We start from the raw sequence: 18,403 nt of genomic DNA, 5'->3' as shown, positions 1-18,403 counted from the left end.
ATAGCATTTTTGGCGTGAATTTAACATGTGTTTTGATTAGGGTAAGGATCAACAAGTAGTTACACTCTGTAGGTTTATTATAAGTTTGAATATTAATTTATGGCGGGGAAACGGGTAAAATTTGTACCTTTATGATTACATGTTAACCGTTAGGGGTAATTGACCTGGTTGCTATATGGTTAACAACTCATTAGCATTTTTGGTGGGGATTTAACATGTGTTTATGATGATGTAAGCGCGAAAAGGATCAATGAACAAGTGGAGGGGGGTAAAGTTTTTATTTACTAGTATTTGGGTAAAGTTTGCATGGTTTAATTACCTGTCAACGGTTAGGAAGCGTCTTTGGGATTATGGACCTGAACAAGTGATCTCTTTTAGTGGATGTTATATGGTTGAACTCTTAGCCTTTTGGCGGGTAAATCAGTATATTTGTTTATAATAGTTAGGTAACGTCTTGGGGGTTAATCAACAAGTGGTCTTAAGTAGTAAATATTAAAGAGTTTTATAAGCTGTGTTTTAACGTTAGGAAGCGCGGTAAAAAAGACAGAACGGGGTAAAGTTTGTAGGCTGGTCTCTCTTTTAACGGTTGTTATATGAACTCTTAGTAATTTTGGTTGGAAATTCATGTGTTTTGTCCACCATCTTTAATGATTCATATTCAAACGGGTTATGTAGGGTATATTGAAAAGGGTGTCCATCTTTGTTATTTTTAGGAAATTTGCCATATATACTTTAGATCACGTTCAAGCTTGTTTTAAACAAGTTGTTGCTAAAAGATTTTTATATATATTAACCTTAAACGTCGCATTTAAAGTCGCTAGGCCTAAGGTAGTGCCTTGGGTGTAAGCTGATAAATATTATGACAATGCATCATGTATTAATTTTATATTACCGTTAATGAGGACGCGCGGTAAACACTGTACATTACGGGGTAAAGTTTTATTGTTAAGCCTAGCAATCGTAAATAATAAGCCTAAAATCTATGAATTGTAGACTGTGTATTCAAGGTTATTTTTGGGGTAAAGTTTGTAAAGAAATTAGGGAGTTTAGTGGCCATTTTGGATTTTTCAAGTTTTTTAAAATAGTCAATACGTTAATGACTTCTTAACAGTAAAGATAGTATATCCTGTCGTCCGTTAGGAAGCGTGTTTGGGGTCATCTCACGTAAACATGTGTTGAAAAGGGTGAATTACATATCAAGCGTGGCCAAAAGACATTTCAATAACTCGCGTGTCAGCGTATGTAACAAGTTTTCCCTATATGGTTCGATCAAAAAGCCGCGTCACGTGATCATCTGATTTACGGTTATTGAAAGGGGTCTTCCATAAAGATTGCTGGTGAAAGTTTGTCAAGCATGCAATGCATTTTTTAGGTATATACGTCGCTATCAAGTTTCAATATTTGGTTAAGTTGCCCCAAACAGGGGAATCATTATTCGTGTAAAGTTAATCTAACAATGCCTCACGTACATAAATCGTTTACGTATACATTGTTTTATATTACCGTACCATCGAACCATTGGTCTGGTCTAATAAGATATCGAACATGTTTTGTTCGCGAAAGATAAGGGAGACTGAAATTAAGAAACTATCATTTTTTAAATATTACCACTTCTATAATGAACTAAGGTAGTGGCTTGGGGTCCAGTTGCGTTACTGTTAGATATTTTTTAAATCCCGTAACATATAACCTTTTGGCCAATCGAACATGTTTAGGTCACGAAAGATAAGGGACAATGATAGGAAACTATCGTCTTTAATCATATAAAAAACTAAGTATTTACTCTTAGGATTAGCCAATACTTTAAGGGCGCGGGATGAAGTACCAGACTTTTGTTATTATCTGGATATGTTACTTATGAAACATTAACGATTCTTCTAAATGTAATGCATTTATAAGTTCGCGTATTGAATACATAATAGTATTTGAACTTATGAATACGTGGCCACTATACGAAATATTTACATAACAAGGTCGGTTCACACTCACAATAAACGTTAAAAAGATCATCTAACACTACCTGTATATTATTCCGTGTTAACCAAGCGGCACGAGGAATGTTTCCGCAGCGATTTAATAGACTATAATATGTACGGTCCGTTAATTTTCGTAAGTGGTAGCGAAAGTATGGGAGCAATATAGTGGTGAAAATCATTAAGACTTAGGGCTTATTGTGATATTAACAGAACCTTATTCTAGTTAGTTTTTCGCCACTATAAAAATTGAATTCTTATACGGCCGTATTCTGCATGACCCCGCAAGTAAGAAGGGAAACGCCTTCTTGCTTCGGCGCTATCATTCGACGAGAGCTCACTGATTTCCCTCTTCTTTTCCCTCTTGCTTGGCCAATTGAAGGCCTGGTATGACGTCAGGATGTTAGTGACGATAATAGTGATAACGCAGTTTCCGGAAGTAACGTAAAAAGTCCACCTATTAAAAAATTAACGGCTTGGTGCCATCTAGGTTTCCTTTTTTTTAGTAATAGGACAGTGCCATCTACTGTGTATTTTTGAAAATAAATGGTTTAACGCCATCTACTTACAAAGAAATAAATGTATAGCCCTAAAATAATGCCATCTACTGTGTGTTTTGAAAATAAATGGTTTAACGCCATCTACTTACAAATAAATAAACGAATAGACCTAAAATAGTGCCATCTTCTGTGATTTTTGGAAATAAATGTTTTAACACCATCTAGTACAAAGCGATTAATTAATAGCCCTGAAATAACGTTGAGTGTCAATTATTAATCTTCTCACTATTTAAAAATTAATAATTATTCAAAATATTAAAATTAAAATAGTCAATTGCAGTTTTATTACATAGAGCTTCAGTTTACAAATTATGGAAATAAATTTGCATAAGTACAGCCAACCTCCAATTTGTGGTTGGGTGTCAAAAACCGGCAAAAACAGAAGTTTAACTCCATGGTAGATTTAAGTCATTTAAATTATCCAATTAAATCTTAATCTACAGCAAACAAAAAGTAACAAATGTGAATTTAACAGTTAATATAGTTGTTTTAGTATTTTCTTACAGTGTTATTTGAAAGTTGTTGTACAATACATTTTGGTGAAATAAATTTGGATTCATTTTGGTTTTGATTCTTGTAGTTAAAACTAGAAAACAATAACAAATTTTGTAAAAAATTTTCATAAGCGTTTATTAAATATTTAATTAAGCCTTATTATTATGGGGCCTAAACTTAAAGGTCAGGTAGGTCCTCCATATTCTGTGGAGGAGGTGGAAGCTTTCATTTCACAGCTGGAGCAACCAAAACATGAAGGGCTTCGGCTTCACAAAGGAGGTGCTCTTAACACCGAGCAACATAATCAATGGACCGAAATTACGCTCGCCGTTAATATGGTTGGACATAATAACCGTTCCACAGCTGATTTGAGGAAAAAATGGAACAATCTCAAGACTGTTGCCAGAAATAAAGCTGCGGCAATAAAAAGTAGCTTATTGAGAACAGGTGGTGGATCATCTTCGGATGTCCCCATACTGACCCCTTTAGAACAAAGGATTGTGGGGATTATTTCAGAGGTCTCCTATGCAGGAGTTCCAGGTGGCATTGACACCTCATCAGGGGCCAGATTAGAACCATCTGTAAATATGTAAGTATGAGTACACCATCAACAATTGGTAGTTGACTTAAAATTCACCATTTACAGCTCAAACATTGACAATCCAAGTACTTCAGGAGAACAAAGTTTTGAAATTGGTGAAGCTTTGGTCGTAGGGTAATGATTAGATGATTGACTTATATTACCTTAAAGTTCACTGATTTGAATTAATGATTCCAACAATTACGCTTAATTTGATAAATATTTCATGTAATAATTCGAATCCTATGTCTAGGCTGTGCAGAGATGTTTCTGGTCCCGAAGTATGATGTTGAACCTTTTTCTTGCAGCTTCCATTCCCTCTGCACAGTCCTAGAAATGTTGCAAATTCTTGTTTAAGGGAGAAACCTAGAGAAAGTTATTTTGATGATCACGAAGAGCTTTCCCTTTAAAAAAATTTAAATAAATTATTATTCATTATATAATTAATTTTAACTTAACATGACATTACCTTTTAAGGGACAGGGATCCATTTGGAGCAATCAGCACCCTGAATATTGCGGATAAAGTGATAGCTGATTTTGTACAGCATGAAATCTTTGGTAAGGTTCCAGCATGATAGTTCGTCACTTCAATTAATCTATGTTACTTAATATACTGAAAAGGCATCCGCGAAGAATCATTGACCAGTTTTCAGAGTGTCGATTCAGTGGACGATCCAAGCCCTGAAGTTTCAGCTGGATCATCGGTTACAGTCCATCAGCCTGTAGTTGCAGCTGGATCATCGGTTGCAGTCCATCAGCCTGTAGTTGCAGCTGGATCATCGGTTGCAGTCCATCAGCCTGTAGTGTCAACTGGACAATCTAGTAGTAAAGTTGTTTAATTTCGAAATATAATATTACAAAATGTAGGATATACCAATACCTATAATCCGAGACATTAAAGATTGCCACTACAAGACTGATTTGAGAACGCTTTCCTCAAATCAGTTTCTGGCTGCTTGGCCGTCATCAGTTGTAGGTAGGGTAACTTCCACTTGAAGCTAAAACTGATATTACGATAGGTTCATCAACCAGGAAACGTCCATTTAAGGACAAAATTAGTGGTTCCTTGGAAGAAATTGTCCACGATGAAAAGAAGCTCATCGTCGTCTTAGACGAAATTAAGGAAAATCAGAAAGAAATGACAGCAGCCATACAGAGAAATGCTGCTGGCATAGAATCTCTGGTGGAGACTTTGAAGGATACCAAAAATACCTTTGAAGCTTACATAGAGGTTGAGAGGAGAAAAAGTGAAGCTTTGTGGCAACTCGTCACAGCTGTTACTGGTGGTCTGGTACAGGTTCCGCAAGAGCCTCTCCCTACAGATGAATCTGAGGTTTAATTTTTTTTGGTTAACACGCCTGAGGGTAGGCCTGAGCCTAAGTTATTTATTAATTTAAGGTGATGGGAAACCTCATTAAAAACACAACGCGCCATTATTTCTACCTCATGGGTGGTGTGGAAATGAAATAAACCTATTTTCTATTCCACAAAATAAAAATAGTTTTTTAACTTACCACTTCTGCTACTACACACAGGTCCACAAGTTGTTGCCTAAGAATGCGTCCTTGAGCTAAGAAATTGTTTCCAATTTCCACTTGCTGCAATTCATCATTTGGCATTTCGTGTGCAGCGGCAATCCGTAGTATATCACCTGCTAATTCGGCTATAAGGTCATAAAAGGTTTAAGTTGTATATTATTTCACATATTTATATTTTTAATGTTGGCCGATATTGTAATTTAACTGATTCCGATACCAATTTTGAGTAATTTCCAATACCAAACACGTTAAATACTCGTTGACCTGTGGTTACCTAATTCGCGAAGTCAAAAGGTCAAAGTTAGTGGCGTCATTCACCTTGTTTTTGAGTAAATTGGATTTATAATATCTGGAAAAACTCTGTAGCGGATACGATAGGCCAAATAACAATATCTGTCCAACACTAACTACTTTCTTTGTACCAGGTGCAGCGGGATGAGGAATATTGTTCTCAATGCAGAAATTATGCAAGAGGCAGCAGGCTAAAGTTATTTTACAAACAACTGGTGGCTCGTAACATAAACTACCTCCAGTTTCGTCAAGACACCTGAACCTTGATTTCAATATACCATTGACACGTTCAATAACGTTTCGCCCTTAAATATAAATGATGTTAATGACGCTGAATAATAATAATAATAATAATATATGTACCTCGTTTATGACGCCTATTAAATTCTATCTCTTGTGGTGTGACAGGATTTAATAATGGAGTTATAAGCCAAGGCTGAAGACCATATCCATTGTCACCAAGTAGATATCCCGGGGGCATTTCACCGTTTTGAAATCGTTTACATAATCCCGAGTTACGCCAAATAAAAGAGTCATGTGTACAACCTGGCCAACGTGCTACGATATCGGTTATTCTCAAATCGTTGTCGCAAACCAGCTGTACATTTATGGAATAGTTCCCTTTACGATCCAAATATTCGAGGGGATGTACACTCGGGGCCTTTATATTGATGTGTGTACAATCAACCGCGCCTAGGACATTTGGTAGCACACATCTATTCAAGAAAGACCTCTGAAAATACAAATATATTTATTTCCAAGCCATAACAAACAAACAAGAAATTGTAATATACCTTTACATCTTCAACTGTTTCGACAGGAAATACACAAGTGTTGAGTTTGGCCTCAATTATAGCAGAGGTTACTCTTTGAATAGCCCTACTTACTGATGGTTGGCTCATACCAGTTTCATAGTTACTAGCCAAAATACGTTGAAAAGAGCCAGAACCAGATATCACGACCCTTTAACTTTCGGGAGTGATCATCTTGTTATTTTTCTACTTTTTATCGTTTTTTCCCTCAGTATAGCCATCTAGGGACCATTCATATATTGTTTTTTGTTTCATTTCGTTTCTCTGGCCTAATCTGGCAGCCCCGTAACTTTTTTTAGTTATTTACACACCCCGATAAGATAAGGGGTCATCTATTTATCTAGTATATAAAGCCAAGTCAGCTTTGGACAAAGTCAGTTTTTCTTTAGTTTTGTTTTAATCGTTTCTTCAAGGGTGATCAGAATGTGGTATACAGCATTCGGTGACGCGGTTCGACATGAAGGTTAAAAGTGCACGGTACTTGTGCGGGTATTTCGGTCGAATTCGTGGTTGTGCGCGATGACTTTGGTGTAGAAGTTATGTGCGGTTCTTCCTTGGAAGGTTACTTGAAGAGCGATAAGTACTTTTGAACATTTCCTTTATAATTTTTCTTTATTTCGTTTAAATGTATTGTGTAAACTGAAACTCTTATGTCCCGACCTAATTTCCTGCGAGTTTAGCAGACGATTATATGCCACCCCTTTTGTTAGACCAGAAACCCCGTAGATTTAGTTCTTTTGTTCAACTGTCAGAGCAGCCATACTCCTTTACCATCTAGTCTGTCAAATCCTCCACATCCGAACTAAATACGAAATTGGTGATAGTTAACTATTTTTATTTACGTCAGGCTAGCCAAAGCCAGTTTCTTTATATTTATTTTTTTTAAACTACCAACCAAAGTATTTTTTTTGTATATATATATTATTCGTCACAACCCCAAGGCCCACCATAGCCACGAACTGTTAATCCTTTAACCGTTAGGTAAGAAGTACCAGTTAAATTGTATACGATTACCATTGATAATTCCAAGTACGAATAAAAGAGTTACTGTTTTGCATAGCTACTATTGATTTCATTTACCTACTCTGTGACAATACCGACTCTAAGGATCCGAACAAATAAATTCGATACATACGGCACGGGGAAATAAGTATTTAAATTTCCCTCGAGTTTAGTGCGTGGGTCAGATTCTCAAGGTTACATTTGGAACTTTTTGAATCTTCCCTCCTTACTGATCTCCACGACTCCCCCCCCCCTGAAAGTTATAGTGTCGTAATACATAAAACAATAGCGTGACACAAACCTCATCTTCAACGCTTAAAACGTACGCACTGCGATCCTGCTTTTCCAAAAACGGTCTTAACTGGTTACATAACTCACGCACATCGTCTTTCCTCAATCTATATTGAGCAAATAAATTCTTTGTCAGGCATTACAAATACATCACGACGCTCTCTACGATATATTTCTCTTTCTTCCGCTAAGCCTAACGCTTCAATTGCCGCGATAGCAACAACTCCAGCAGCAGCTCCGGGAAAAGCCATTTTACAAATGACAAAAAAAATTAGGAAAAACGTAACCGGAAATTGGGAATTCGAAAAAGTAATACGTCATACTAGTGACGTCATACCAGGCCTTCAATTGGCCAAGCAAGAGGGAAAAGAAGAGGGAAATCGGTGAGCTCTCGTCGAATGATAGCGCCGAAGCAAGATAGGCGTTTCCCTTCTTACTTGCGGGGTCATGCAGAATACGGCCGATAAACGTTCATTGTTTATTAAAGAACATTATAGTATTGCCATTTCTCACCACCAGGGATAAATTGAACTCTTATAAACGTTCGTTGTTCGTTTATTATTAAAGAACATTGTAGTATTGCCATTTTTCACCACTAGGGGTAAATTGAACTTTTTTAAACGTAACAAATTACGAACGTTACTTAATTCGTTGACCGAGGGTAATAAAGACCATTATTGTATTGCCATTTTTCACCACTAGGGGTAAATTGAACTTTTTTAACCGTAGCAAATTACGAAAGTTACTTAATTCGTGGACCGAGGGTAATAAAGACCATTATTGTATTGCCATTTTTCACCACTAGGGGTAAATTAAGAAGTTAGTGGCAGCACACACTACCCTGATTGTAACGACTGCATTATTAATGTAAGCATTGTTTAAATACTTGACCAACGAATGTTCCTGAATGTTAGTTTAATGTTGATATTTCGGTTAATATTGCAGTAAAAAGCTAAGCCTAACAAATTTAAGAAATACGTTTTCGTCAAAACTACTGTTGAAAACATTTGCACTTTTTGTTATAATCTCCCGCGTATTTACTTGGTAATAATAATGGTTAAACGAATTGAATATAGTAATTGTCAACAGTAAATATTAAAATTAGGTAAGTTAATATATGACATGGTCGTTGGTATTTTATAGCGTCATATGAAATAATGGGCGGAAATAACTTACTGGCAGGTGTTTTCGGTACCGAGTGTGGCGGCTGAAAGGGCAATTTTGGACTATTTGGTACCGTTTGAGAGGCGGTAATATTGAACTATACTTGATTAGTTTGAATAAAGTTTAAAAGTAACATATTGGAAGAAATGCCTTTCTTCGAAGAGTACCCTTTAATAACGCTCGTCTGTTTAACTATATATTTGTTTTTTTTCCTTGTGTCAGGTGTTTTGAAAACCATAACCACTAGGTGGCGGTTTTTAAGTTACTGCTAGGTGACGCCAGTTACAATTTACCGCTAGGTGACGACAGTGGCCGCTACGTGACGCCGGTTACATTTTAAACGAGCTAAATTTTTAACCAGCTTTAAATACGTAAAATGCATTTTGAAAGAAAAAGAATAGAGTTTCAACTAAAATTTTCCGGCAACCTTTTTAAACGTAAATGAGTTGGCAAACGCCGGCTTTTTTTACACTGGGCATAAAAATATTGTCATGTGTTTCTGTTGAGATGGTTTGGTTAACGATTGGAAAGAGGGGAATGTACCTTTACTAATTCACATCCAACGTTTCCCGAATTACAAATTTGTTCAGGATGAAACTACGGATAACATTCCCGTGCTTCGCGAAACGAACGATCCATGGAATTTAGGACCTATGCGATCTGAATTTCTAAGATTACAGTCGTTTAAGGATTTTCCGATTGATTACATAGACGTGAGAGATTTAGCACAAGCAGGTCTCTTCTACACGTATAACCAAGATTGTATCAAGTGCTTCTGTTGTGCTGGAGAGTTGCTATACTGGGACAAGAACGATATTCCGATGGAAGAGCACGCTAAATATTACCCGAGATGTAAATTCGTTTTAAACCAGAACTGCGGTAATATACCATACGAGTATGATTCAAATCAAGCCCCCTATTCAAGCACTAACGAGAAGGTTCTGGTCTATAGCTTAATTACTCATGTCATTGAAACTCTAAATCGGAAGAAATCTAGACCATTTTGTAGCATTTTATAATTTTCAACCAGAAACAATTAAATGAGTATTAAAATGTAATGTAGACGTTAAATCAATAAAACTTTTGTGAGCTAGTGAAAACCAAACATCGTTTTCAACGGAGTTCGCAGAGTGTCTTTCCCCTCGTTTTCAACATATTAAAACTGAAAAATTGTGCGAAAAGACTATTCTGAACGCGTTGGTATTGTAAAGGACATTTTAAATGATGTACAATTAAAATCAGCTAACTATTTTCTGACGTTACGCATCGTCGCTAGGCCTAAAGTAGTGCCTGTTTATTAACCTAAGGAGGCACTTATGAATCTATACTGAAACTATTTTGTAGTAGATCATGGTTCCTCGTGTATATAATTTGCTAGTGTACACTAATATTTTGTATGGTATAATAACAAAGAACACATTTACTAATAAAAAAATTTATTTTTGAACTGAAAATGTTTTTCAAATATATTACGTCATTTAAACAATGATCAATCAAATCCCTTACGTCAAATGGACAATAACCTATAAATTGTTCCAAAAAATCTTTTTCCACTTGGTGATCCTGAGAAATACGAAAGGCGGCGTAAATTTCTATAAAGTCACAGGGGACTTGCTTCTGTAATGGTTTATAACCCGCTTGAAATTTCGAAAAATTGTCGACCAAGACACTAAACATTAGGTCTATAACCGGTACGCTTTGTTTTAACACACTTAGCTGTAAATGATTTTAAAGTGTGTATAGATGAACAGTTAACACTTGCTCTGCATTAAGTGATAGACTGGCTGATAAGTTAATTTCGTATTCCAAATATTTTTGGGTAAACGGAATTAAATTCCATGAAAATCTTCCTCCCGAACAAGAAACTTCAAAATTGTGTTCAAAAGTGCAATCGGAATAAGGTTCGATGGTCGGAATTGGTAGATAAATCTTTTTTATTGTTGTTGAGTTTAGATTTTCAATGACGGAAGACCATTCTTTTGTAAGGGCGTCCCATGTTTCCAAGGAAATGTCCGTACTTTGGGCTCCATTAGAAATGTAAATACCTGGCTCTTTGTTAAAAATTGATACGGTGACCACCAATCAAGTGGGTGATTGTAACGTCAGAGAAACTAAAATAAAATACGTGTTAAATAAAATAAAGTTTAAAAACGTTTTTAACATACCCTTTTTAAAGGCCATTGCATGAATAATCCACTTTTTGTTATCGAATCAATTCAACTATAAAATTTCGTCCTTGTATAAAACGTGCAGGAATTTTTTAATAGCTCGCGGCGTTCTTTTCGGGGAAACTATCTCTCTCTCAGCGAAACTCTCTCTCTCGACGTCACGCTTTTCGGGGAACCTCGGTTCTTCGGCGAAACACTCTCTCTCTGCGCTTTCGGGGAACCTCGGTAAAACTTTCTCTCCACGGCGGTGTGGCGCGCGTTTTTATCTCCCGCCGAGATAACAAGCTGGTGAAACTCCGCTTGAATGAGGGAGGCGTGTTACTATGTAAATTTATACCAAACGTTTTTGGGCCAAGTCCTCCTGCATATTTTTTAAATACAATAAAGTTAAAACAATTTAACTAGTGAAACATTTAAAATTTAGTGATACGTAACAATAAGTTTACCTCTTTTGATCAGTGTGTTGCTTTATTTTAATACAACCTATTATACAATTTTTTATACAATTTTTATACGATTTTTTATACAACTTAATTTATATACAATTTGTTATACAACTTAATTTTTACACAACTTTATTACGTGTTATAAGATAATTTTTAACTCGGAACCTAGAAATGAAAAATTCTATTAGAATTGTAATTATTTTTTCGGAACCTAATGTTTTACCTCCTTCTACTACGATGGTGATTCCCGGAGCTGTAATAAAAATTAAAAATTAAAAATGAGAAACATGATAGTTTTGTTATGTAATTACCATTTCGAAGATCAAGCTCCCTAGGTTTGTTCGCTGGAGGTTCCGGGTTTGTCGGAGATGTGGCTGGTGGCGATTCGGTCGGGATATAATTCTAGGGGATTACCCTCTATACTTTTTACATAAGCGGCCACTTGTCTCGCCTTTTCATAAGCGCACACATTTCTGTAAAATAAGAAATACTATATATTTTCACCGACAAAAGATGGCGGTCATTGATTCATACCGCGTATGGTCGTTGTTAAAATGGAGGTGAAATTCTCCCGGCTGTAGCTCTAAATCGGGGGAATTAGGACACTCGAATCTCGTGGCCACAATTATTCGATCTTAGTCGATAAAGTTTCCCAGGTACTCTTTGGTTTGCCTTTCTTTGACAATAACGTATTCGGCCAGTCGCGCTATATTTAAAACATGGCGATCGACGGCCTCGATATGGTATTGTCCTTGAACCCTGGGAAGCTTATTGACATGGTTGCTAATCGCGTTCATTTTGCGGTTTGCATCCCCCGAATAATTTTGAGCAGCCGGTGTTCGAAAAACAATGAGGTCTTCGCGACCATCTGAAGTTTTGTATCCAATCTGTAAGGTTGGTATTGAACTTTAAATATAAAACATTAAATATAAAACTTTAAAAAATTACCTCGTTTGATGACGTATATTTATTTTTAGGCCAAATCATGGCAAAAAGTATGTGTACGGCTACAAACGATTCCCTAGAAGAAAAAAACAACTAAGTATTTGTAACAATAAAAACACCTAGAAACTTACATTTTTGTTACTCCGGGAAGATTCACTAGTGTCAGGATTCCTAGATTCGGGCGACTAAAGGATATATATACTACCTAAAACCCCTAGGGGGACGCGTTGGAAACTTAAGCAGGTATTTCTATTTCGTTGCAAACCATTTTGGTTTAATTTTCGTAACGGGTTTTAAGAATAATGTGCAAGTAGTGTATTTTATTAATCTAACGTAACTGAAAGTGTAAATGTAAGTACTCTGACATTTTATAAGCCCTAGGGGGACGCGTTGGAAACTCAAGCAGGTGTTTCTATTTCGTTGCAAACCATTTTGGTTTAATTTTCGTAACGGGTTTTAAGAATAATGTACAGGTGGTTAATTTTATTAAGCTAACGTGACTGAAAGTGTAAATGTAACTACTCTGACATTTTATAACCCATAGGGGGACGCGTTGGAATATCAAGCAGATGTTTCTATTTCGTTGCAAACCATTTTGGTTTAATTTTCGTAACGGGTTTTAAGAATAATGTACAGGTGGTTAATTTTATTAAGCTAACGTAACTTAAAGTGTAAATGTAACTACTCTGACATTTTATAACCCACAGGGGAACTGGTTGGAAACACAAGCAGCTGTTTCTATTTCGTTGCAAACCATTTTGGTTTAATTTTCGAAACGGTTTTTAGAATAATTAATACAAATAATGTACAGGTGAATTTTATTACTCTAACGTAACTGAAAGTGTAAATGTAACTACTCTGACATTTTATAACCCCTACGGGACGGGTTGGAAACTCAAGCAGGTGTTTCTATTTCGTTGCAAACCATTTTGGTTTAATTTTCGTAACGGGTTTTAAGAATAATGTACAGGTGGTTAATTTTATTAAGCTAACGTGACTGAAAGTGTAAATGTAACTACTCTGACATTTTATAACCCACAGGGGGACTGGTTAGAAACACAAGCAGCTGTTTCTATTTCGTTGCAAACCATTTTGGTTTAATTTTCGAAACGGTTTTTAGAATAATTAATACAAATAATGTACAGGTGAATTTTATTACTCTAACGTAACTGAAAGTGTAAATGTAACTACTCTGACATTTTATAACCCCTACGGGACGGGTTGGAAACTCAAGCAGGTGTTTCTATTTCGTTGCAAACCATTTTGGTTTAATTTTCGTAAAGGGTTTTAAGAATAATGTACAGGGGGTTAATTTTATTAAGCTAACGTAACTGAAAGTGTAAATGTAACTACTCTGACATTTTATAACCCATAGGGGGACTTGTTGGAAACTCAAGCAGGTGTTTCTATTTCGTTGCAAACCATTTTGGTTTAATTTTCGTAACGGGTTTTAAGAATAATGTACAGGTGGTTAATTTTATTAAGCTAACGTAACTTAAAGTGTAAATGTAACTACTCTGACATTTTATAACCCATAGGGGGACGCGTTGGAAACACGAGCAGCTGTTTCTATTTCGTTGCACACCATTTTGGTTTAATTTTCGTAACGGTTTTTAGGATAATTAATACAAATAATGTACAGGTGAATTTTATTACTCTAACGTAACTGAAAGTGTAAATGTAACTACTCTGACATTTTATAACCCCTAGGGGGACGCGTTGGAAACTTAAGCAGGTGTTTCTATTTCGTTGCAAACCATTTTGGTTTAATTTTCGTAACGGGTTTTAAGAATAATGTACAGGTGGTTAATTTTATTAAGCTAACGTAACTGAAAGTGTAAATGTAACTACTCTGACATTTTATAACCCCTAGGGGGACGCGTTGGAAACTTAAGCAGGTGTTTCTATTTCGTTGCAAACCATTTTGGTTTAATTTTCGTAACGGGTTTTAAGAATAATGTACAGGTGGTTAATTTTATTAAGCTAACGTAACTGAAAGTGAATATGTAACTACTCTGACATTTTATAACCCATAGGGGGACGCGTTGGAAACTCAAGCAGGTGTTTCTATTTCGTTGCAAACCATTTTGGTTTAATTTTCGTAACGGGTTTTAAGAATAATGTACAGGTGGTTAATTTTATTAAGCTAACGTAACTGAAAGTGTAAATGTAACTACTCTGACATTTTATCACCCATAGGGGGACGCTTTGGAAACTCAAGCAGGTGTTTCTATTTCGTTGCAAAACATTTTGGTTTAATTTTCGTAACGGGTTTTAAGAATAATTTACAGGTGGTTAATTTTATTAAGCTAACGTAACTGAAAGTGTAAATGTAACTATTCTGACATTTTATAACCCATAGGGGGACGCGTTGGAAACTCAAGCAGGTGTTTCGATTTCGTTGCAAACCATTTTGGTTTAATTTTCGTAACGGGTTTTAAGAATAATGTACAGGTGGTTAATTTTATTAAGCTAACGTAACTGAAAGTGTAAATGTAACTACTCTGACATTTTATCACCCATAGGGGGACGCTTTGGAAACTCAAGCAGGTGTTTCTATTTCGTTGCAAAACATTTTGGTTTAATTTTCGTAACGGGTTTTAAGAATAATTTACAGGTGGTTAATTTTATTAAGCTAACGTAACTGAAAGTGTAAATGTAACTATTCTGACATTTTATAACCCATAGGGGGACGCGTTGGAAACTCAAGCAGGTGTTTCTATTTCGTTGCAAACCCTTTTGGTTTAATTTTCGTAACTGGTTTTAAGAATAATGTACAGGTGGTTAATTTTATTAAGCTAACGTAACTTAAAGTGTAAATGTAACTACTCTGACATTTTATAACCCATAGGGGGACGCGTTGGAAACACGAGCAGCTGTTTCTATTTCGTTGCAAACCATTTTGGTTTAATTTTCGTAACGGTTTTTAGAATAATTAATACAAATAATGTACAGGTGAATTTTATTACTCTAACGTAACTGAAAGTGTAAATGTAACTACTCTGACATTTTATAACCCCTAGGGGGACGCGTTGGAAACTTAAGCAGGTGTTTCTATTTCGTTGCAAACCATTTTGGTTTAATTTTCGTAACGGGTTTTAAGAATAATGTACAGGTGGTTAATTTTATTAAGCTAACGTAACTGAAAGTGTAAATGTAACTACTCTGACATTTTATAACCCCTAGGGGGACGCGTTGGAAACTTAAGCAGGTGTTTCTATTTCGTTGCAAACCATTTTGGTTTAATTTTCGTAACGGGTTTTAAGAATAATATACAGGTGGTTAATTTTATTAAGCTAACGTAACTGAAAGTGTAAATGTAACTACTCTGACATTTTATAACCCACAGGGGGACGCGTTGGAAACACAAGCAGCTGTTTCTATTTCGTTGCAAACCATTTTGGTTTAATTTTCGAAACGGTTTTTAGAATAATTAATACAAATAATGTACAGGTGAATTTTATTACTCTAACGTAACTGAAAGTGTAAATGTAACTACTCTGACATTTTATCACCCATAGGAGGACGCTTTGGAAACTCAAGCAGGTGTTTCTATTTCGTTGCAAAACATTTTGGTTTAATTTTCGTAACGGGTTTTAAGAATAATTTACAGGTGGTTAATTTTATTAAGCTAACGTAACTGAAAGTGTAAATGTAACTATTCTGACATTTTATAACCCATAGGGGGACGCGTTGGAAACTTAAGCAGGTGTTTCTATTTCGTTGCAAACCATTTTGGTTTAATTTTCGTAACGGTTTTTAGAATAATTAATACAAATAATGTACAGGTGAATTTTATTACTCTAACGTAACTGAAAGTGTAAATGTAACTACTCTGACATTTTATAACCCCTAGGGGGACGCGTTGGAAACTTAAGCAGGTGTTTCTATTTCGTTGCAAACCATTTTGGTTTAATTTTCGTAACGGGTTTTAAGAATAATGTACAGGTGGTTAATTTTATTAAGCTAACGTAACTGAAAGTGAAAATGTAACTACTCTGACATTTTATAACCCATAGGGGGACGCGTTGGAAACTCAAGCAGGTGTTTCTATTTCGTTGCAAACCATTTTGGTTTAATTTTCGTAACGGGTTTTAAGAATAATGTACAGGTGGTTAATTTTATTAAGCTAACGTAACTGAAAGTGAAAATGTAACTACTCTGACATTTTATAACCCATAGGGGGACGCGTTGGAAACTCAAGAAGGTGTTTCTATTTCGTTGCAAACCATTTTGGTTTAATTTTCGTAACGGGTTTTAAGAATAATGTGCAGGTAGTGTATTTTATTAATCTAACGTAACTGTAGGTGTAAATGTAACATTCGACCACTTGTTTATTACCATTACCATACTTGGGATCACACTTTGAAATAAAAATAGATATTTTACTATCGCCGTCTTTAACACGCTATGAAAGCACCTTATTCGTCACCTTTAAGTACCCAGTATTTCCAAAAGCATTTCGTGACTCCTATGTGTCATCAAAACCATTTCAATTCTGCATGTTTCCTTATTTCATTATTCAAAACTTTTTTTCATCAGATCACGTGATATAAACTACGTCACAAGTCGTGAAATGATTTCCATAGATGCGTTGTTGTTTTCATAAGCCAGCCGCTATGGGAAAGAGAAAGATGTCTCCGCTTAGGGTACCAAAGAAATGCTGGATATGTGAGGAAATATACCAGTCCGTGAGAGGTTTCAAACAACATTTAATGACTCATTTATCTTGTTAAAAATAAAAGAAGAATCGGATCTGGCAAGTGAATATCTCCATTATACCGAGCGAGAGGAAACAAGTCGTCGAAGTGGGATATTCCACCAGCGTTATTAAAACCCATATCAAGCCTAGAAGAGTTAGGCCTAGGCTCAAAATAATCTGCAAAGACTCCAACCTTGTAGATGCGCCAGAAAAGCACAACCTGAATTTCAACTATTTTTACCAATAAACCTGCTTCTTTTATTTGACATTGCAAATTTATTTTAGACCGTGAGTCTAAGAGAATTTCATTAATTTGCAAATTAATTACATTAACAGAACTTGACACTATATTGTAGTTAATTTAAGCTCCTAAGCCTCGGTTGTTCAAACCGGTTTGTTTACTAAAATAATGGCCATCGGTTTATCAGACGTATTATCGGCATTTGAGGTTCGATGACGTCAAATATGACATCAAATATGACGTCAAATATTATGTAGGGTACGGATGACGCAATATCTGTGAAACAAATCGTTAGTGAAGAAATAGAGCTTGTGGCATACTTATGAGTCATTATGTTACATATGCTTAAAGTATATACCAAACGACGACTGGCTTCGCTACATAATAATCATAATAATAATAATATTGTAACTTAAAATTAATAAGAAAAATAACTTTTATTTAAATTAAAAAATTGGGAAGAGAAACTGAAAATATATTATTATTAATATATTGATTATATTATAGTTATTTAATTTAAGATTAAAACTTAGTTTTAAATTCAACAATTATAATATTCCAATATTCTAAATTACACTGTATTATTTTTATATTACTTTTTACTTATTATTTATAATATATATATTTCTTAACATGACGAGGCTCGAACATACATAGGTGGTCATCTACACAAACAACGATCGAAACCCCTAGGCCGGGCTAGCCTATCTCGCCAGCGGTTATTATTTCCAGACCTGGGCAAAACTCCGAGTGATATTTCGCGAGTGCTGCCGTCCTCCAATTTTTTTACTCCACTCTTTGAAAATTCACTCCACTCCTAAGAGTGAATTTTCCGCTTTATCGTCACTCCCCGAATTAGAGCTAGCGTAAGAGAGTGAGAATGAAAGGAATAAAATATTTTCACACTCACTCTAGAGTGAAAGTAAAATATTTTCATTCTCACTCTAGAGTGAAAGAAGTCAAATATTTTCACTCTCACTCTAGAGTGAAAGAAGTAAAATATTTTCACTCTCACTCTAGAAAGAGATAAAATATTTTCACTCTCACTCTAGCGTGAAAGAAATAAAATATTTTTACTCTCACTCTTTGAAAATTCACTCCACTCCTAAGAGTGAATTTTCCGCTTTATCGTCACTCCCCGAATTAGAGCTAGCGTAAGAGAGTGAGAATGAAAGGAATAAAATATTTTCACT

At 35.5% G+C, this 18,403-nt stretch overlaps 2 protein-coding genes across 5 annotated transcripts in view; one reads left to right on the top strand and one right to left on the bottom strand.

The window, feature by feature from the left end:
* LOC149951346 (uncharacterized) overlaps positions 1-18,403 on the bottom strand; it is a 468,892-nt gene that overhangs the window by 104,733 nt on the left and 345,756 nt on the right. The gene's annotated exons all lie outside the window — the stretch shown is intronic.
* LOC149951353 (nuclear apoptosis-inducing factor 1-like) lies at positions 3,193-3,895 on the top strand. The gene is made up of 3 exons (XM_090169547.1): positions 3,193-3,617; positions 3,675-3,743; positions 3,862-3,895. The coding sequence occupies exons 1-3, from the start codon at positions 3,193-3,195 to the stop codon at positions 3,893-3,895; spliced, it is 528 nt and encodes a 175-aa protein (XP_090025673.1).

Source organism: Leiobunum rupestre, chromosome 3, assembly GCF_980474605.1.
Source record: "Leiobunum rupestre chromosome 3, qqLeiRupe1.1.hap1, whole genome shotgun sequence".
NCBI classification, from domain to species: Eukaryota; Metazoa; Arthropoda; class Arachnida; order Opiliones; family Sclerosomatidae; genus Leiobunum; species Leiobunum rupestre.
This window is presented reverse-complemented; position numbering and strand designations above follow the sequence as displayed.